The 22,357-nt window shown below is 37.9% G+C and overlaps 1 protein-coding gene across 3 annotated transcripts in view; it reads left to right on the plus strand.

Annotated features, from left to right (window-relative positions):
- The first annotated feature begins 2,806 nt into the window (after positions 1-2,806).
- The window catches only part of TTC29 (tetratricopeptide repeat domain 29), a 277,872-nt gene continuing 258,321 nt past the window's right edge, over positions 2,807-22,357 (plus strand). For all 3 annotated transcript variants that reach the window (XM_061384054.1, XM_061384053.1, XM_061384052.1), the window contains exons 1-4: positions 2,807-2,913; positions 3,713-3,759; positions 10,456-10,553; positions 12,433-12,516. In XM_061384054.1, the coding sequence (XP_061240038.1) occupies positions 10,462-10,553; positions 12,433-12,516 (176 nt within the window). In that variant the 5' untranslated portion in view covers positions 2,807-2,913; positions 3,713-3,759; positions 10,456-10,461. The remainder of the gene's footprint in view (positions 2,914-3,712; positions 3,760-10,455; positions 10,554-12,432; positions 12,517-22,357) is intronic.

Below are 22,357 nucleotides of genomic sequence, written 5' to 3' on the forward strand. Positions count from 1 at the left end.
AAGTAACTAAAACAATAATATTAATAATAGTGATAAAAATAGGGTAAGAACTGTCCGTGGATGAGGGAGTTTTAAAACTGTCAGAAGATACACAGTGGAAGGGAGCAGAGTGAAAGGTAAGATAGTAAAGAAAACCACAGCACTCAAGTGGCTGAGGATAATCTTCTAACAAAACCCTGGTGTCACTGCTCAGCATCTACAGGGGAAGAAGAGTAGGAGAAGTGGGGCTGAAAATAAGGGGGAAACTCTGAACATGAAACAGTTTAACTGCTCAACACCCTATGTAACACACTCACCCCCAGGCAGAGAGTAGAAAGGAGCCCTTTAAACCACAGCACATTTAATAAAGACTTTCAGTGAAATTTCAAGGGGAAGTTTAGGTTCCAGGTGGACTCCTTGTTATTCTGGCATAGAGGACACAGCCTGAGCACTGATTCTCTAAGTTCTCATCCTAAAAGAAACTCAAGGAGATGTAGCTTGCCCACTTTATCCACAGCTATGGAGACTCTCATTTAAGGAAGAAACTTGGAGAAGAGTCCTATTCAAACAAGAAGGAAACTTACACAGAGATACAGTCCTTCTCTCTTAAATATGAATCAATGTCTTTAGCACTGATGCTGAATCCCCCCCTTATTTTCTAAATTCCATAGTTGAAGATCTTGATTTTTAGCATTCATATGACTACTCAAAATAAAGATCATATTTTCCAGCTGCTCTTGAAGCTAAAGATGACAATGTGATAAAGTTCTTTCCAATGGGGTATAGCAAGAAACCATGCATTCATCTTCTTGGAAAGACTATGGCATTATTCCCAATTCTAGGTGGGGAAGGCAGAGGAAGTAATGAGAGGAATTACATATGGAAGAATCAGTTCTAGGCACCTCTGTTTATTCTGTTACTCGTTCAATTAATTTAAAAAATATTTTGAACACATACTATATATGAACTCCAGTACCATTCCAGGGAATTCAGAGAAAAGTAAGACAAAAATAAGAGCTCTTTGCTCTTAAAGAGATCCCAATCTTTCAGTGGAAATTTACTCATATAAACCAAGCACCGCACAAAGTAATGGGCTTCCCTGGTAGCTCAGTTGGTAAAGAATCTGCCTGCAATGTGGGAGACCACCTGCAGTGCAGGAGACTTGGGTTTGATCTCTGGGTCAGGAAGATTCCCTGGAGAAGGAAATGGCAACCCATTCCAGGATTCTTGCCTGGGAAATCCCAGGGACAGAGGAGCCTGGCAGGCTGCAGTCCCCATGGGGTCGCAACTTAGTGACTAAACCAACTCATGCAAAGTAATACTTTTAATAATGAAAGTAGGTCTAAGGGGAAGGAGTTGAGAGAGAGAGAGAGTTTAATTCTGTGAGGCTGTTGTAGAGTCCTCAAAGTTTTCAGAAGGGTCAGTCTCTAGATACAGTTACACCTGAAGCTGGCATCTTTGTGTTGCAGAAAACAGTGTTTGCATTTTTTGCTTAAACCAGTTTGAGCCAGGATTCTGTCACTTACAAATAACATTCTCTGAGCTCCTTAGCTCTATGAACTCTCGGGCTAAGGAGTGGAGAAAGAGAATAACCAAAGAACTGCCAGTGAAAAACAGCAAACAGGAGGAATAAATCCAAAGAGGCTGGAGGAACCTCCTAGAAAGCCACACTGGGAGAGCCTCATGCTGGAAGGAAGGTGCATGGAATTTACATACCTCAAAGCTGAAAAAGCAGGAAGAACTTGAACAGAATTCACAGTCAGTCACCTGTGGAGCTGTGTTAAGATGTTTCTGGAAACTGAGAAATGAGTTCATGAGAACAGAATTTGAGGGGTCCCATGGAGCCCAGTCACAGGTAGTCACAGTGATCGATTGAATGTATTCAATATAACGTAAATTTACTTGGTGGATGTAATTTAGTAATTTATTGCAGCAAATTAGATGTTGGAATGAAAGTGTGGCTATGGTTGCTATGCTTGTAGTCCAAATAGAATCGATTTATGATTAACAGAATGGTGTGAGCAGTACACCTGACTCGCTTTCTTACAGTGCGTGACAGTAGCCAATGAATAAAAACTTAGCTTTCCAGCACATCTGTATTTGCGGATTAATAAGCAGCAAGCTTCACTATCTTGCCCTCTATCTGTACGAGACAATGAGCCAGGAAGTTCACTTCCTTATATTTACATGTGAGAGAAGGGGTGGAACCTTGGACTGCGATTAACTGGCTGACATTAAGTGGGTGTAAATATAAAATTCTGAGTTTCAGAGGAAGTTTTAAAATATATATGTAAAGACAGAACACGGGGAGAGTCTATGAAAGAGACCTTGAGATTTTAGCTCATCACCACTCAAAATTGGATTCTCTATCTGAAGACAGGATTGGGAAAGTTGTTTGCGTGGGACATGAAAAAAAAATGGTTCTGAGCGCAACAGAGGCTGAGGAAGATGAGAATGAAGACTTATCCAGCTGGATAAAGTGGGGGTCTTGGGGGTCTTGAACGCCAAGCTGAGCGTTTTTCTGTCAATGCGTGGACGATAGGGCAATGTTGCAAAATATTGAGAATGCAGTGCCGAGAGGGAAATGATTCAGGTAGGCAAATTAGAGGCCTCTTGGATAAGGTGAACTAATTTCTGAGAGCTGTCTAACTTCTGAGAGCCGTCTGGCGTGGAAAAGCTGCCGGGTCCGTGGACGTCCCCAGCACTGCGCACACTAGGCCCCACCCCTAAAAGGCTCCGCCCCTGAGTCCGAGGAGAGTGGAAGCTGCACCAATCCAGAATCTCAGTTTAGCCTAACCCCGCCCCCTTCCGTCCCGTCCCGCTCTCTCTGTATCCCAGGAGACGCTCTTGCGTCCTCTCGATGCGCGTGCTCCGCTGTGTCTGGGAACCACCGCAGGAGGAGAGGGCAGCGCCGGCGCCCAGCACCTGCCACGGGTGAGGGACACACTTCGGCGGAACAGAAAACCAGAGTTGTTCCCCAGGACCAATCCATCGAGATTCGTGGCGGACTCCAAGAAGAAGACGGGTTATTTTTCCAGGCAGTCTCTCCTCTGACCCATACAGACCTTCCTCAGTCAGTGAGCGGCAAGCTTACTAAGCCAAGGCCCTCGCCATTTATTTCAAGAAATGCATAGAAGGGGGAGCACAGAAAGGCTCTCTCCTCACCGCCCAGTTTACCCTTTGAGGGCAGTGGAAAAAATTAATTAGTCCTGTTTAGAACTGGGTAGGAACTGAGATGCCCTCAGTTTTGGTAGATAACCAAAGTTTGAGAGATCACATTATCCCTAATGTCACATTTATATAATACATCGATTTTTTTTTCTTGTTTAATCGCTAAGTCGTGTCTGACTTTTGGGAAAACCCCATGGACAGTGGAGCCTGGCGGGCTACAGACCATGGGGTCACAAAAGAGTCCCAAAAGAATATATCAATAGTATTTCAGATGTATTGATCTTTCATTGAATTAGTGATTAGGTTCTCCCATAGGAGCTATACTTTTTTTTTTTTATGGTTTGCATCTTTAATCATTGACATAATAAGTCAGCTGTCACAGCAAGATTTTTTTTTTTTTAAGTTTATATAACGACAAGTAGATACCTGGTGTTTCGTGATACGAATAAATCTTATTCCATGATTTGGAGCAGTGAGGGGAGTTAGTCAGTTAGTCTGTTGACTAATTTTTAACTTTTTCCCTTCTCTCCTTTGCTATTATTCTTTGCTTCCAAATATTTAGGCTGAAGTCTGTAAACCTGGAGAGACCTTCAGCAGTAATCTCCAAATGTAAGTCGAGTGAAACATGGCCCACTTTCAAACACTTTTCCTGCTTTAAGTTTTGATTTAACTGTCAATCATGTCAGTTAGCAGGAAATGTGTGGTTTCTATTTATTTACAACCTATTTACCTCTCACAGAGTGCTAAATGTGTCCGAAAATACAAGGGATAAACATTTACTGACTTTTTATTTTATGTGATTTTTTTTTTACTCTGTTCAGGAGCAGATTACTGACATTTCTTCTGTAGCTTTCTTTAAACTTTCATAGTAAAAGAGCTTGTGGTGATAATGTGAAAAGTTCCAATTCTTATCAATGATCTTGTTGATGATAGTAAAATCATATTTATTTTGAACTCTCTTGATGACACATGATATTTTTGCTTGCTGTGTGTTTATTGGTTTTATTTCTCACATTTCAGCTTTTTCCCCCCAAGGTGACTGAATTCTGGAGATAGTGGTCAACCTCAAACATAGTTACTCCCCAGGTAGCCGGTGTCTATACAACTCTAGGCTTCCCCTTCCTTTGTGTTTCTTGATAAGGGTATCTCTGGGGATTGTGGGGGAAAGAGGGTTACTCTTTGAAGAATTTTACTTGGGGGCCAGAAACTTAAACTCACACCATGGGACACATTCAGCCTGATCCACCTCTCTCAAACCTTTCATCCTGTATTTCTCCATTCTCATTTGTCTTTGCATGTGGGGGCCAAACTTAGAGATTGTAACTGTGATACAGGAGCCAACCAGGAGATCAAAGAATCCACCAAATCTCCTCTGAATACCAACAGTGGAATGGCTGAGGGCAACCTTTTGATCTTTGTCTCGGCTCCTGTGGTGCCTAGAGTACTCTGCCCATTTGGTAGCACTGGGGGAGCTGCCTCTGGGTCCCCTAACAGACAGCTTCACCCTGACCTCCTAGGGCTAGGCTCATTTGGGTACCAGCCAGGGAAGTACCACTCATTATTCTCCCTTAGGTACCCATCTTGAGGTAGCACCCATCATGTGTGGTGTGGAGCTAGGAGGACCCTGATAAAGTGTCAATTGTGAAGGATGATGGGTTCCATTTCTGCTTCAGGCCTAGATCAGCCACTCCCAGCACTAATCCCATTCCTTCTGGATGGAGCCCACTAGAAAGCAGGGAATACTCTCTAGTCCACACCAGGAAAATGATACTGTTCATATTAACAAAGAACAAAAGGCTTTCTTCACTCAACAGGTATGATTTCAGCCTGGAATGACAGGCCCCTACGTGTGCTTGCATTTTTTCTCACTTTTTTCCCTTTGGTTTGCTTCTATATGCTAAAATGCAGCTATTTTCTACTCTAAGAACATTCAGCAGAAATAAGACTGAACTGATCAGACATAAAAGAGATGGTGATTACTTAGATAGGAAAATAATATGTTACAGGATCCTTTTACATATTTGATGCATTTCAAATATTATGTCTGTCATAAAATTTGGTTCAACAGCTACCTATTATGTAAAACAAAATATCTTTACATAGCCATGTATGGGTTGTAAAAAACAAATCCCCCTTTCCCAACAGGCATAGGCTAGGGAGGATGTGGGGCTTAGAGCAGCGAAGGGAGCCCGTCACATTCCACCCTAACCTTGAGCTTAAACTTTCAACATAGAATGGTTGAAGGATATTTTTTCCAGCACACAGTTAATAATTTTTTTCCACTTTATCATTCAGCTCTGACCACCCCCCATTCGGAGTTGTGCCTTGAGGCTTGCCAGCAGGGCTTGCAATACTTACATTAAACTAAATTTAAGAGTAAAGGTGCTCCTGCTGCTAATGTTCTTAGATCAGAGGAGAGCAAAATGAAGGAACTGGCAGCTGAAACTTTAATGGTTGGAAACATTGACTCAGATTAAAAAAAAAAAATCACAGTTGATCTGTGTGACAAAGAAGACATGTTCCTCTCCACGTCTAACATGTGCATAAGATTTTATTAGATGCTTGTATTTTCTAGCAGAACTGGTCTAACCCAAGTAAACATCAGTGAGGATTAATTTTATATCACAACCTGGTAGGCCAGCTCTTGGGAGGCTTATACACGCCTTGCTGGAATACATGAGATGGCACTGAGTTTCTGGGGTTTGGTCCCTCTGCGAGCTAAGTTGCTTAGTCGTGTCCAACTCTTTGTGACCCCATGGACTATAGCCCACCGGGCTCCTGTGTCCATAAGATTCTCCAGGCAAGAATACTGGAGGGGGTAGCCATTTGCTTCTCCAAGAGATCTTCCCAACCCAGGGACTGAATCTGCATCTCTTATGTCTCCTGCATGGACAGGTGGGTTCTTTACTACTGGTGCCACCTGGGAAGTATATTTGGTCCCACTGTGTACACGTGTCTGGGTCTTCCTAGTGTTTGAAGAAATTGCAAGTACCTTTTTCTGGTTTTGAAGCTCCTTGAGAAACCCTTCAAAGGTCCCTAAGATTATGCAGAGATCACCTTTGCCTGATGCCTTTGGTAAGCATAGGGGCTGTCAGAACAGAGTCTTCATTTGTCAGGGAAGGAATGTCCAGACTGAATCAAGAACAAGCTTCCTTTCTTTCCCTTTCCAAATCCCCTTGGGGCAGACAGGTCTGGGTTAGGAGCTGAGATGGCCCAGATTTGCTCTGATTTGTTCCATAACAGCTGAGGACTCTGCAACCCAGAGTCTTCGCAGCTTCTCTGAAACAGGCTCACAAGGAGTAGGATTGGGGAGCCTTTGCCCTTTAAATCTGTCCACCAGGTCTAATTCTGCCTTAGCTTTAACTTCTCACTACATGTTCTATACAGTATTGTCATTTAGTAAGTTCTGTTTATCCAGTTAACTCAACAAGTTGATATAACATCTGATCAGAAAAATACGAATTTTTATATACAAAAAAGTTAAGTAACTTTCTTACGAAGTTATGGCATATAATACATTATGTTTCTTAAATGTTTGTTTTGGAGGAGATGACTGACATTTGCTATTTAGACTGAGTGCTTTAAAACTATAACTGTAAAGATTTAAAATTAAAAAAAAAAAAAACTATAACTGTATAAAAATAAGTAGACCTTATGTTTCAAGGATCATGTCATACACTAATAATCTGGGCAATATTAGGATTCTATAGACTTTCCCCATGGCTCAGTGGTAAAGAATCACTTGCAGTGCAGGAGACACAGGAGATGTGGGTTTGATCCCTGGGTCAAGAAGATCCCTTGGAGGAGGAAATGACAATCCACCCCAGTATTCTTGCCTGGAGAACCCCATGGACAGAGGAGACTGGCGGGCTACAGTCCAAAGGGTCACAAAAAGTCAGACGTGACTGAGCACACACACACATGCATTATATCTAAAACATGACACTTATCTCCATTAGAATTTTCTCTTTATTGTGCAAATAATTATTTTCAGGCCAAGGTTTTTTTTTTTTTTTTTTTTTCAGAAACACTAGACTGCCTATTTCCACACTGAATTTCAAAAGACTTTTCCTCAAATCTCATTGCTTTTCCAGCCTCCATCTTGCCATGGCTTTGTACACAGCTCTAGAGGAATATCTTGTCTCTGTAGGCCACAGGCAGTCCTACCTTGAGTCTGACCACATCTCTGTCTCCACCTCTACCTAAACCACCATCCTCTGTCATCCAGATTTCATAGCAACCTCCAGCTGGTCTCCATGTCTTCCTTTCTGCCCCCTGCAGTCCAAGTCCAAAAGGGATGCCAGAGTCATCCTCTCAGGGTAGAAGTCAAACTGTCACTCCTTGGCTCAAAGCCTCCAATCAGCGTAAAAGTCCTAGTTTTTTATGGTAATCTTCAAGACCCCATATCATCAGAACACCACCAAATTTCTCCTTAACTTCTCTGATGTCATATTTTTCTGCTGCTACTCATCCCTGGCTACTGGTGAGCACTGGGTCCTTTTTAGTTCCCTGCTTGATTTTTAGCTATAGATCCCATCATCATCTGATCTTCTGTGTTATTTTTGCTTGTTTGTGTATTGTCTGTTTCCCCACCATACTGACCCTATCATATAGATTCTGTGAGGTTAGAGATTTTTGTCTTTTTGTTCACTGCCTCATCTTCAGTACCTAAAATAGTACCTGGCACAAAGTAGTAGCTTAATGCGTATTTGTTGATTAAGGCCCAGATTGATGGTGATTTACCCTAGGTCACACAGATAACAAATACTGGAGGAAGTGATTTAGAACCTGAAATGAGCCTTGCTTATGGGTATGTGACCCATAATGGTAGATGTGGAAGTCAAATGGTAGAGGTCAAAACTTGTGGAGATAGTGGTGGTAGAATCAAGAGGCTGTGGTCTTCTGAATGCCTCTCCAACAGGAGAAGGTGCGTTCTTTTGTATCTGAAAGTGCTTGTAACATGCGACAATTTTCCACTATAAGTCCATCAGCATCACGCCCACACTTCTTCCTTTTTGGAGTAAGATTTAGATAACTTGATTTTATAGATCTACCTTCATTATGGCTCACTTACTTTCTCCACTGTGGCATATAGCACTTCCCAAAGATAGCCATCCATCCCACATCTTCCTCTTACAATGTGACTTCAATGCTTTCCCCTCAGTGGGTGAGTCTATTTCATTAGCCTTAAATCTAGGCAGCCTATTTTCACAATGGAAGTCATGCTATGTGACTTCCAAAGCCAGACCCTGGGAATACAGCGTCCACTTGGCTTTTCTTTGGGTACTTGCCTTTCTAGCCCCGATCAACCACTTAAGAAGTATGAGGCTGCCAGGCTAAGAGGAAGCCCAAGCCATATGAGGAGGTCACATGTATGTGTTCTGAGAGATAGCCCCAGCTGAGGTCCCAGCTAATAGCATTCACCACCAGATATATGATACCTTATAGGTATTTCCTGTTTCCCACCACTGAGTTACCCCTAAACTTCTGAGTCTTCTCAGCAGAGGCCCCAGTCAAAATGGAGTAGGGAAAAGCTATCCCCACTGTGCCTTCTCCTAACTCCTGACCCACATAAAATGAAAGGTAATACATTGATTGTTGTTTTAAGCAATCTTTTTTAAACCACTACACTTTTAAATTGAAGTATAGTTGATTTACAATGTTTCAAGCATATAGCAAAGTTTTGATCAGTTATATATATCTGAATATATGTATGAGGTGAAGTGAAGTCGCTCAGTTGTGTTCGACTCTTAGCAACGCCATAGACTGTAGCCTACCAGGCTCCTCTGTCCATGGGATTTTCCAGGCAAGAGTACTAGAATGGGTTGCCATTTCCTTCTCCAGGGGATCTTCCCAACCCGGGGATTGAACCTGGGCCTCCCATATTACAGGCAGACACTTTACCATCTGAGTCACCAAGGAAGCCCCTGTATACATATAATATATGTATACTCTTTTTCAAATTATTTTCCAGTATAGGTAGTTACAAGATACTGAATATGGTTCCTTGTGCTACACAGTAGATTCTGTTATTTATTTTATATGTAGTAATGTGTATTTGTTAATTCCAAATTTCTAATTTATTCCTCCCCCCTTTCCCTTTTGGTAATCATAAGTTTGTTTACTACATCTGTGAGTCTGTTTCTATTTTGTAAATAAGGTAATTTGTATAGTTTTTTAAAAGATTCCACATATACATATTCCACATTCCACATATATCACATATAAGTGATATCATATGATATTTGTCTTTCTCTGTCTGACTTATTCACTTAGTATGATAATCTCTAGGTCCATCCATTGTTGCTGTAAATGGCATTATTTCATTCTTTTCTATGATTGGGTAATATTACATTGTGCATGGAATATTATCTTCTTTATCCATTTCTTTTTTATCCATTCTTTGCTCAATAGGCATTTAGTTTGCTTCTACATCTTAGTCATTATAAATAGTGTTGCTGCAAACAGAAGGCAATGGCACCCCACTCCAGCACTCTTGCCTGGAAAACCCCATGGACGGAGGAGCCTGGGGGGCTGCAGTCTATGGGGTCGCTAAGAGTCAGACGCGACTGAGCGACTTCACTTTCACTTTCACTTTCACGCATTGGAGAAGGAAATGGCAACCCACTCCAGTGTTCTTGCCTGGAGAATCCCAGGGACGGGGGCACCTGGTGGGCTGCCGTCTATGGGGTCTCACAGAGTCCGACACAACTGAAGCGACTTAGCAGTAGCAGCAGCAAACATTGTTGCATATGTTTCTTTTTGATTTAGAGTTTTCATCTTTTCCCGATATATGCCCAGCTGTCTCCTTGTTGAGAATTGTTCTTAGCATTTAGCACTTCTAAGGGAAAGCCTTTATTTGTGAGAAAGTTTTTAGAAAACAGCAAAGTATGAACAATTTTTATTGTTTGTAACAGGAGAGCAAAGCATGAGTGTTTGAAATACATAGCTGCCCTAAAAATCTTCACTTTTTAATTGCAACCAGCTCTACTGACAAAACCCATACCAAAGCTCCTAGTTGTCTGAATCTTCAACACATTTATCAGATTTTCTCTTCTCTACTTTGTGGTGGAGATGCAGACACGTAGTAAATTGGCCAAAAGGCAGATAGTAAGAAAAATAATGAGAGAAGCCACCTGCAGAATTCACTCACTGAGCTTCATGCCTGAATAACAGAGCTAAAGATCTACATGCAGAGGCATTCTCAGCTCAGGTGACTGACTAGATCTCTAATAATGTCTTAAAAGATTCTTTGAATGATTTACTGTTTAAATACCGTTTCTGTTTATTTATTTTTTTTGGCAGTCCAAAATGACTACCCTGCCCCCGCTGCCCATGACACGCCCAAAGCTTACGGCCTTGGCTAGACAGAAGCTGCCGTGCTCACCAAGAACAAAACCAAGGTATGTGTCCCTGGCATTCTTTTTTTTCCCTACAGAAGAAATTTCTTGCAGTAAAAAATGTCAGTGACATATCTCAACAATAAAAATTGTTTAAAGACAAAAGTACATTTCTATATTCAGAATATTCAAATTTGCTGTTTCAGAAAGATTGATAAATCTTATTCAAAGATTAAGAATATATTTATTTAGCAGGCAAGTGCTCATTTGGTCATTTTATTTCCTACTGCCATTATATTGTGGTTCCTGCAAAGCTTTGGAAATACATTTCCTTTTTGAAATATGTGTGGAAAAATTGAAAGCAGAAGCTCTAGGTGTGAAAGTTGTATAGCATCTAAACCACAAGGTCCCGATCCTGATTTCTGTTTTGGAGGAAGGAAGACACAGTCTTACTCCTAGGGTAAACTAGTGGGCATGATTTAGCGCCTGAAATGATCCTAGAGCTTGAAAATACATCAGACCTCCTCTGCCTGTGAATGACTGCTGAATTCAGGGAGTTTTCCTTTCGGGCCGAAAACCTGCAGGGCAGGAACTTGATGTTTTTTTATTGTAACTATGCATATTAATTAAGACTGTGTTATACAATTATGTAAAGTTTAAAAATAAAATAAAATTAGAGAGAAAAAAAAAAAAAGACTGTGTTACTTAGAAGTTTCCACTTCTAGTTTTATTGATTTTTAATTATGCACATATTATTTATCAACATAAATAATTTGCACATGTAGGTTTGATTATCTTTTTATGCATGCCTTTCAATTCCTACAAGGCATAATGATCAAAGTATTATGAGACTGCTTTGTTCGAAGAAGGACCATACCTCATTTTTGGTATTTCTGGCAGAGACCAAAGCCCCTGAACCAAAATAATACGTTCAGCTAAATTTGTAGAAACTGTAAAATAGAATTGCAGAAAATTATAAGCTTACTTTCAAATAATTTGAAAAGCAACAGTTTTGATAGAGGCATAACTTCAGTATATACATTCTTATTTTCCATCTTCCTTTTGGGCAATGTGAAATATTTGCAAAATCTGAAAAAGCTAGCTTCTTCTTCCTGTCATTTTGTAATAACTGAGTTTACGTTTTCTTTTCAACATGAACAAAACCATAACTCAGTGTCACATCCCTAGGATAAGACAGATTTTAAAGAAAAAAACCTTTGAATTCTTTTTATTAAAGAAAAACATTTTTATCATAACCATTTAAGGCAAATTTTTTAATCAACATTCTCCATTAGCTTCTGAATAAAAAGAGATACTTGTGTATCCTGTACTTCAGTTGTATGATATGTTAATAGTCTGCTTATTCTTAAAGGTGCAAGGGGTATGAAGAATGAGTATATTACATGTGTAATATATTTCTCATTAAAGTCTTCTTAAAATCACTTTCAGCTTGAACTTTTAATAGTAATTTGAGTTTTATGTGTGATTTTTAAAAACCACTCGAACAGAATGTCAGAGCAAAATTCTATGTTTTCAATGAATAAATTCAACACATTTGTATCAAATAGGAGTTTTTTAGTTCACGATACTGTGCTGAACACAATCTGACTTCTGTAGCTGGAAGGTTGTGAGAGAACATAAGTAAAATGGAAGATCTTAAAAGTTTTGAGGAGAAAACCCCATTTATTTAAGAATGTAGACTATTTTAGTGTGTTGATGTTTTATTTGTTTACACACTGAGTTCAGTATTCTTCCCTTTTTCCATTCAAGAAAGTTAAAAATTTGAAATTATCAATGAAGAGCCTAACTGTAGCTCTTGCAGAACATTTATTATCTAAGATATTATACCCTGAATATTCCTGTTCTCCTGGTGGCATTTTATGTTTGGTAGCTTTTCACCTCAATAAGGCAGTTCTTTATTATTTCTTTCCATTTCATTTAGGTCTGAACTGATCAAAGAAAAAGATGACATAGATCATTATTTGGAGGTGAATTTCAAAGGATTGTCAAAAGAGGAGGTTGCTGCGTAAGTATATACCTCTTAAAGGTACTTTAATATAAAGTTTGTTTTTTTGTCTTGATTATTTGTTGAAATTTCAATTTTCCTGTGCAGTTCATTTTTTCGCTGGAACATGGCATTTAAAAATTAAAGCTCGTATTAAATAGTGATAAGTCACGTCTATTGATCTTATACATATCAAAAAAATCTTTAATTTTATGACTTTCAAAATTCTCGTATTTACTAAGGTATTATACTATCGTATTTGCAATATTTTAGTTAAGTCTGTGTCATTGATTGCTTAATAGCTTCCATTTTAGGGTATATTGCCTCCAAGGGGGAAAAATGCTTTAAGAGAAAGAGTTGTGTTATCTTTTTTCCTGGTGATTAAAAAGAAATCCCTGACTAATGTATATTTTCTCTCCCATCAAAAACCTACAAAAAGAAATAATGGATCATAGTTTATTGGTTAATTTAAAAATAATTCCATGTATTTTTTTAATGAACAATGTAAACTTTGCCATTTTACTGATAATTAGAAGCTAATATGTGATCTGAGTAAAAATAGTATAAAAATCCATGTAAATTAGTGAGAAATAAATAGAAACCTAGAATAATAGCTAAACAGGTTTAATATTTCTTACCTATAGATGTGTTGACTCTGTTATTATCAGATTTTTAAATGTAAGTATTGACAAATAGAAATCTTATATATGCATATGTATCTTATGGAATTTATTAAATGGCTAAAATATTAAAATATTTTATACAACAAATGCTTTTAAAAGAGTTTCTCTATGTATATTATCTAGTGCTATGGGATTCCATTGAAGAAGTATTCCTATTGATGGTTTTGGTGTAGGTTTTCATACAGTTTAAAATTCTAAGTCTCTTGATACATTTCATTAGATAATTGTCAAATATGCTTATAGCTGGAAAAATGGAATAGTTCATTCTATCCATAGCCACTTTATTTTATAGAGTGACAAAATTTACAGTAAATATAATCACTGTCTTCCTTGGAGTTCTATTGACTGCCAAATGTAATATCTGGGACCTTTGGTTTTTAAATGCTATTCTAGTTGCTAATTCATTAACTTTCCATGGTAACCTGTTGCTTCTGCTGCTGCTGCTGCTGCTGCTAAGTCACTTCAGTCGTGTCCGACTCTGTGCTACCCCATAGACGGCAGCCCACCAGGCTCTCCTGTCCCTGGGATTTTCCAGGCAAGAACACTGGAGTGGGTTGCCATTTCCTTCTCCAATGCATGAAAGTGAAAAGTGAAAGTGAAGTAACCTGTTGGATAAAATTAAAGGTCAATATAGTCTGATGGTGTGTTCCTTCTTAAAAGAAAAATATATGTGAGTGATATTTTCATTTTGATTTAAATATGGGATATCTAAAAAAATAAATATAATGACTAGCTATAATTCACTTAAGAATTAGGAATTAAATTTGGAGTTAAACTTAGGCTTCACTTATTTGACAAACTAGACACCTTTATACTTAAAATTTGCTTTCAGTCTGCACTGAATAAAACATTATTCTAAAACAGTCCAGAAGAGTGTCCTCTTACAAATATTTTTTTCACTAAAGAAGTAAAAGTGAAATTGTTAGTTACTCAGTCATGTCCAACTCTGTAACCCCATGGACTGCAGCCTGCCAGGCTCCTCTGTCCATGGGATTTGCCAGGCAAGAATACTGGAGTGGATAGCCATTCCCTTCTCCAGGGGATCTTCCAGACGCAGGGATTGAACCTGGGTCTCCTGCATTGCAGGTAGATTCTTTGCTCTACACAAAACAAGTAGCACTGGGTAGTTCTGAATCTTTAACATTGAATTCTACTTAAACCTACCTATACTTGAATACTTTTTTAGATCAGAGCTCTTTCCCTAAGATAGTGGGTACAAATCTTATTAGAAAGTTCTTGTACTTGACTCACTATTATGCTTCTGACTGATACACATTCTAGACTTCGCCCTAAACAAACTAATTGAATAGCATGTAAAGGACAAAATTGATTTCAGCATCTCCCAGCAATACCCAACAGATGCCATGAGGAATTATGCATATTCCAAGCAATTTCTGCATACAACTTTTAATCAGCCATTGTACTCTAAAAAGATGAAAGATAAATGCAGGAAGCATTTATTAAGTGCCTACTTTATATCTAATACTAGGATTTTCACAGAGCGAGAAACTGTGATTTTATTGTAAAATATTTGGTCTCATCTTTATCTCTATTTGAGACAGTACAAGTAGGGAATAAATATGCAATGAATGAATACTGATTATACTGTGAGATGTAGCCTAGAGGTCTGGAAAAAAATCAGAGAAAACTAAGATGTTGGATAAAACTTGCCAAAGAAGACATATTCCAAGTTTGGCTCCTTATCTGTTAGCATTGTATAATGAACAAACTGGTGAGTCACAGGTCCTCACTATACAAGGACATAATGGGGAGAAATGGATGAATCAGATTTTCAATCAAGCAAAGCAATATCTAAGATATATCCTCAAATGCCTCTCTAGACTGTCTTATTCCCTAAGATGATAATAGAAATGTATACTTACATAATTCATGTCCATTAGCTTTGATATCCTGTAATGTGGATGTGTTTTTTGTTTAGTCCCAGAATAACCCTTCACTGTCTACTCTAAAATTTACCAAACTATTGGTACTGATACATAAACTCACACTCCGTGTCCCTCCTATTGCAATGGGTTGGAAAGTTCCTGTTCTTGTCTAAGGATTATGTCTATATTTGTACTGCAGGTGCCATCCCCTCTTACTTTTTCCAAGACTTTCTCCAGCAGTTAAACATGTTTAATTGCTACATCATCAATTTCTTCTTCTGCACTGATTCAGTCTCATCAGCATTCATATCCACTCTAGTATTTACCTTGACTTCTTATCCTCTTCTCTATTCCACCCCATTTTTCTCTACCCCTCACAGTAACTGGGAGCACTATTTCCATATTTCTATATCCCATTCTGAGACCAACTGAAATTGACTCTAAATAGATTTCCAGACCTAGAACTCACTGAAATCTGTTTATTGTGATCAGTATCCTCCTTTTAAATCACAACCAGTGGTCATGTGTCTGTCCTTATCTTTCTTGATGTCTTCACACTATTTGAGAGTTGAGTTCTCTCTCTTTGAACATTCTGTGCTTGTAGCTTCCAGGATGCCATGTTCTATGGTTTTCCTCCAGACTGTTTGACCACAGGCAGAGCTCTATAGCTAAATGTTAAATTAATAAATGGGTGAAGAATAACTGTTGGATTACTAACACCATGAAATAGGTATTATGCTATGATATTCTTTGATTACAGCAGTTTTAGTTCAGCACTGTAGGTAGCAGCTTCACTGTTGTATTGAGGAAGTTTAATTCCTCAAAAGTGTATTATGTTTACAAGTAAGAGTATAAAATTTAAATGAATAATTGAGCAGGACAGGCTAAAGTAGTTGTTACTGGAATGGCCAAACCCAATTGATGGGGAATCATTTTACTTTGGGTTAGGTAAAATGGTTCAAAGGCAAAGGGCTTCTGAGATTTTTATCATCTACATTTACAGAAGGAATTCTAGTATAGTAGTCCTTAATACTTCTTAATTGACCAGATTATTGCTATGCCTAATAATGATATTTTGATTTTCTTAAATAAGTGGCTGAATAGTTCATTGATAGTATTTGACTGATCTTTAACAACTAAAGATTATGTTGTATTTCTGTATTATGTGCTTTTTTAATCTGTATTATCAGAGTACATTATTTAAGTGATACTTAAAGTACCACTTATTATCATAATTGCTTTGAGTAGCTAAATAATAAAAGTGTCATTTATAGATTCAAATAAAATTTTCTTGGGGGCAGTTTTTACAGCTTTAGCTATGTATATGAGGATACAAATAAGCAAAATTATCAAGGGACAGAGAATGTTAGTCTGCTCAATATTATTTTCTGTTCAGATATCAAATTCTATTATACAGAAGAATAGATTTAGTTCAAAATTGTGTGCATCTCTAAGATATTTTCTTCTTTGAGAATATCTTTCAGCATCACCAGTTGGTGTTTACTGAGTGTCACTTGGTCAACACAACCTTTCTATCCTGCCTTTGAATTGTACCTTACTTGCTCAGTTAAGGTCCTGGAGAAGGGAAAGGCTACCCACTCAAGTATTCTGGCCTGGAGAATTCCATGGACTGTATAGTCCATTGGGTCACAAAGAGTCGGACACGACTGCGTGACTCACTACTCAGTTAAGGTAAATTAGTATTTGTCAGTCTTAGATTTTCATCTTGAAAATATTTCAAAACTGTCTTCCAAAAGTGCTTTTATAAATGACAGACATAATTGTTATGGGGCTTCCCATGTGCCTCAGATAGTAAAGAATCTGCCTGTAATGCAAGAGACCAGGGTCCGACCCCTGGATTGGGAGGATCCCCTGGAGAAGCAAATGGCTACTCACTCCAGTATCCTTGCCTGGAAGATCCCATGGACAGAGGAGCCATGGGATTGCAGAGTTGGACATGACTGAGCGACTGAAACTTTCACTTTTATCCTTGTTGTCAGCAAATTTAGCATTTGGCTTGGCAATATGGTCAGGCTCTTAGAATATCTATAATATGGTGAAGGTGTTTATTCAGAATATAATATTTCAAGATAATATTAGGGGAATTTAGGCCCTTTAGGTGAGCTCTTCCTCTGCTTCATTTATCTTGTTTACTTTTAAATAATTATATGGAGTTTTGACAATTCAACTTTCTGAAGATTCCAGTTGCCAAATAAATGGCTACATGACTAACAGGAATAGGCAGAAGAGAGAAGGAAAGGACAATGACCCACTTTCCTTCTCAGAAGCAAATTAGATTTTAATATTTTCTTCCTTTGCATACTCATTGCTGATTCATGTTGTTGTAAGGCAGAAACCAGCACGACACTGTAAAACAGTTGTCCTCCAATTAAAAACGAAATTTCAAAAAAAGATCTTCCTGATATAAGAAAAAGAGACAGGATTTTGGTGTTCTTAAGTGGAGAGACAATTAATCCTTACTTTCTCCTGAATATAAACAAAATAAGCAATAGCAGAGAACACAGATGGGAATGGAAGAGAGATGCCATTCCTTTTTATTTTTATTTATTTACTTATTTACAATCTGGTACTGTTTTCCACAGCAATCTCTAAGATGTGAAACTAGGAAAGAAAAAAATTTTTGACCATAATTTTTTGAAAAAGAATATTGATATCAATGAAGTTTACAGTTTGGGAATATAAAAGAATGCAGAGGAATGGAACTTTTAAAAATTGTTTGCTGGATGCAAAAGGGATCTCAAGTTTACACCAAAACCAAATCTAAGTAAATAAAAAGGAAAGATTTTAAATGTCAACAAAACAGAGAAATGCCAATTTCTTAGGCATTTATGTCTTTATGTCCTTTAAAAGTTTGCTTTAAAATGTTAATTTTCACATATGGTGTTTAAACTTAACAGCTTTAAGTAGACTTAAAAAAGCTTTATAAGAGAAAAGCATAGGAATCATGGGAATCATGACATTAAAATTCTAGCTATTAGGGGAGAGTTCTTCCTCAGCTGGAAATTTGGCTTTGCTACTTAAAACCTGTGGAATTTGTTGCAGGTCACCTGACTTCACTAATCTTTGATTTCCACAACTATTGGGAGACTGTAATAATAACAGAAAATTCTTAGGAGAGTTAAAAAGAGATCCTGTATATCAAACACATGTAGACAGTTTCACTTTCTTTAACTGCTGTCTATCATTTTTCTTTGGCTTTTAAAACATTCATTAATGTAAACATTACCTAAATCTACACTTATTTTTGTAGATTTAGGTAGCAATATTAATTTACCTTTTTTCTTTAAATGTTTATAGTTACATATTTTATTTTGTACCAGGTATAATTTTCATCATGTTTAGAAGACAGTTTTTAGTAAGAGATACATTTCAAACACAGTAGTGCTAACCAAGTAGGGGAAATGTTTTTAATTTCAACTTACAGTAAACTTTTCAGAAATTTTTTATGCTGTACTAAACAACATAATTTGCATAGCTTATTAAACTGTACAGTTTTCTAAGATGTCTATAAACTGCTTAAACTTATTGTTACTATGATAAGATTGCTTTGAATTATGTGTAGAATATAGTCAAAGAATGTGACTCTTCCTACAATAGCTCATAAACCTGGAAGTGCATAATGTTGCTGTATTTAGAAATCACTTGGGAGATTTAATAATGAAGAACAAAGTGATAAAAGGGGATAAGCACCCAGGTACCACAGAGGTTGAATCAGTTGAAATCAAAGTGGGGTCAACAATGACCCAGGCACATCATATGTAATTTAGGAAGCCAGATGATTTTACTATGTGAGCTTTGTCTCTGATGTTGTGTTCTGTCCATATTAAGAAAAACTTGCATGGGAATATCTGAAACTAATTTGACTCTGTTCCATTCTCTGTTATGTTCATCTTGCTTCAGTTCTATCAAAATCATCCCCCTGACTCATATCCGTACCCTGTTCTGTTTTCTGTGTTGGAAAATGGAGATGTTGTAATAAATGGTGTCATCTTCTCAGTGCTTAAAGTCAAGTCAGGCTATGGACTCACAAATGCTTGTATACTTTCCTAGGGCTTGTAGAGTCCTCAGGGTTCTTCCATGTTGTAGTATTTGTAACAATTTCCTTCCTTTTTTAAGGCTGAATAGTATTCCACTGTATGTTTATACCATAATTTGGTTATCCATTCATCTGTCAATGGCACTTGGCTTGCTTCAGTGTTTTTCCTATTATGAATAAGCTTAATGTGAACATGCGTGGACAAATATCTCTTTAAGACCCTGTTCTCAATTCTTCTCTGTATATACTCAGACGTAGAATTGCTAAATAAATTTGGTAACTCTATTTTAAATTTTTTGAGAACCACCATGCTGCCACCACAATGGCTATACAATTTTTCATTCTCACCAACAATGAGCGATGTTTATGTGTTCCAATGACATAAACCGATCATTTTGTTATAGAAAGACTTTAGATTTTAGAGTTTTTGGTTCACAGCAAAACTGAGGGGAAGTTTCCCAGATACCCCTTGCTCCCACACATATTAATACATTGTTTTTTAATGCTGTATCCTAAATTACGTACAAAACAAAATGTGGAGTTATATATCAAAGTTACAATAATACTAACTCTTAGAATAATTATTTGTATAAGTTCATTAGTCTCTTAAATTGTGTAAAAAAACAGAATGTGAAGTTACCAACTATTATTAATATTACAAAAATACTAACTTACATAATTGACCATATGTCTATCTTTACTGAGACCTTTATTTCTTTATGTGATTTCACATTACTGTCTATTGTCCTTTTATTTCAGTCTGCAGGGCTGCTTTTAGCATTTCTTGAAGGGCAGGTCCAATAAAAATAAAGTTCCTCAGTTTTGGTTTATCTGGGAACATTCTTAATTTCTCCCTCACTTGAGAAGTACAGTTTGGCCAAATGTAGAATTATTGGTTGACAATTTTTTTCTTTTAGCATTTTGGACATTTTAGACCCTCCTTCCTGGCTTCCAAAGTTTCTAGTGAGAAATCTGCTTAAAAACTTATTGATGATCCTGTATATCTAATGAGTTGCTCCTCTGTTGCCACTTTAAAGATTGACAGTTTGCCTTTGGGAGTTTGATGGTATGTGTTTCAGTGTGGATCTCTTTGAATTTTCCCACATAAGAGTTTATTGAACTTCTCAACTATTTATATTCATGACATTTATCGAACTTGGGAAATTTTTATCATTTTTTTGAAAAGAATCTATCTACCCACCCTCTGTCCTCTTCTCCTACGACTCCCACAATGCATTGTTGTTGTCATTCAGATACTTAGTTGTGTCTGATTCTTTGTGACCCCACAAACTGCAGCATTCCAGGCTTCCCTGTCCTTTACCATCACCCTGAGTTTGCTCAAATTCATGTCCATAGAGTTGATGATGCCATCCAACCATCTCATCCTCTGTCGTCCCCTTCTCTTCCTGCTCTGAATCTTTCCCAGCATCAGGGTCTTTTCCAATGAGTCAGCTCTACACATCAGGTGACCAAAGTATTGGAACTTCAGCTTCAGCAGCAGTCCTTCCAATGAATATTCATGGTGGATTTCCTTTAGGGTTGACTAGTTTGATCTTCTTTCAGTCCAGGGGTCTCTCAAGAGTCTTCTCCAACACCATAGTTCAAAAGCATCAATTCAGTGCTCAGCTTTCTTTATGGTCCAACTCTCACATCCATACATGACTACTAGAAAAACCATAGCTTTGACTATATGGATCTTTATCAGCAAAATGATGTCTCTGATTTTGAATATGCTGTCTAGCTTTGTCATGGCTTTTCTTCAAAGGAGCAAGTGTTTTTTAATTTCATGGCGGCAGTCACCATCCACAGTGATTTTGGAGCTAAAGAAAATAGTCTGTCACTATTTCCATTTTTTCCCTATCTATTTGCCACAAGGTGATGGGACTGGATGCCATGATCTTAGTTTTTTGAATGTTGAGTTTTAAGCCAGCTCTTTCACCTTCAACAAGAGGTCCTTTAGTTCCTCTTTACCTTCTTCCATTAGAGTGGTATCATTTGCATATCTGAGGTTATTGATATTTTTCCCAGAAGTCTTTATTCCAGCTTGTGATTCATCCAGCCCAGCATTTCACATGATGTATGCTGCATGTAAGTTAAATAAACAGGGTGACAATATACAGCCTTGACATACTCCTTTCCCAATTTTGAACCAGTCTGTTGTGCCATGACCAGTTCTAAGTGTTGCATTTTAACCTGCATACAGGTTTCTCAGGAGGCAGGTAAGGTGGTCTGGTATTTCCATCTCTTTCAGAATTTTATTGTGATCCACACAGTCAAAGGCTTTGGCATAGTCAATAAAGCAGAAATAGATGTTTTTCTGGAACTCTCTTGCTTTTTCCATGATCCAGCAGATGTTGGCAATTTGATTTCTGGTTCCTCTGCCTTTTCTAAAACCAGCTTGAACATCTGGAAGTTCACGGTTCATGTATTGCTGAAGCCTGGCTTGGAGAATTTTGGGCATTACTTTACTAGCATGTGAGATGAGTGCAGTTGTGCGGTAGTTTGAGCATTCTTTGGCATTGCCTTTCTTTGGGATTGGAATGAAAACTGACCTTTTCCAGTCCTGTGGCCACTGCTGAGTTTTCCAAATTTGCTGGCATATTGAGTGCAGCACTTTCACAGCATCATCTTTCAGGATTTGAAATAGCTCAACTGGAATTCCATCATCTCCACTAGCTTTGTTTGTAGTGATGCTTTCTAAGGCCCACTTGACTTCACATTCCAGGATGTCTAGCTCTAGGTGAGTGATCACACCATCATGATTATCTGGGTCATGAAGATCTTTTTTGTACAGTTCTTCTGTGTATTCTTGCCATCTCTTCTTAATATCTTCTGCTTCTGTTAGGTCCATACCATTTCTGTCCTTTATCGAGCCCATCTTTGCATTAAATATTCCCTTGGTATCTCTAATTTTCTTGAAGAGATCTCTAGTCTTTCCCATTCTGTTGTTTTCCTCTGTTTCTTTGCATTGATCACTGAGAAAGGCTTTCTTATCTCTTCGTGCTATTCTTTGGAACTCTGCATTCAGATGCTTATATCTTTCCTTTTCTCCTTTGCTTTTCTCTTCTCTTCTTTTCACAGCTATTTGTAAGGCCTCCCCAGACAGCCATTTTGCTTTTTTGCATTTCTTTTCCATGGGGATGGTCTTGAGCCCTGTCTCCTGTACAATGTCATGAACCTCAGTCCATAGTTCATCAGGCACTCTATTTATCAGATCTAGGTCCTTAAATCTATTT

Source organism: Bos javanicus, chromosome 17, assembly GCF_032452875.1.
Source record: "Bos javanicus breed banteng chromosome 17, ARS-OSU_banteng_1.0, whole genome shotgun sequence".
NCBI classification, from domain to species: domain Eukaryota; kingdom Metazoa; phylum Chordata; class Mammalia; order Artiodactyla; family Bovidae; genus Bos; species Bos javanicus.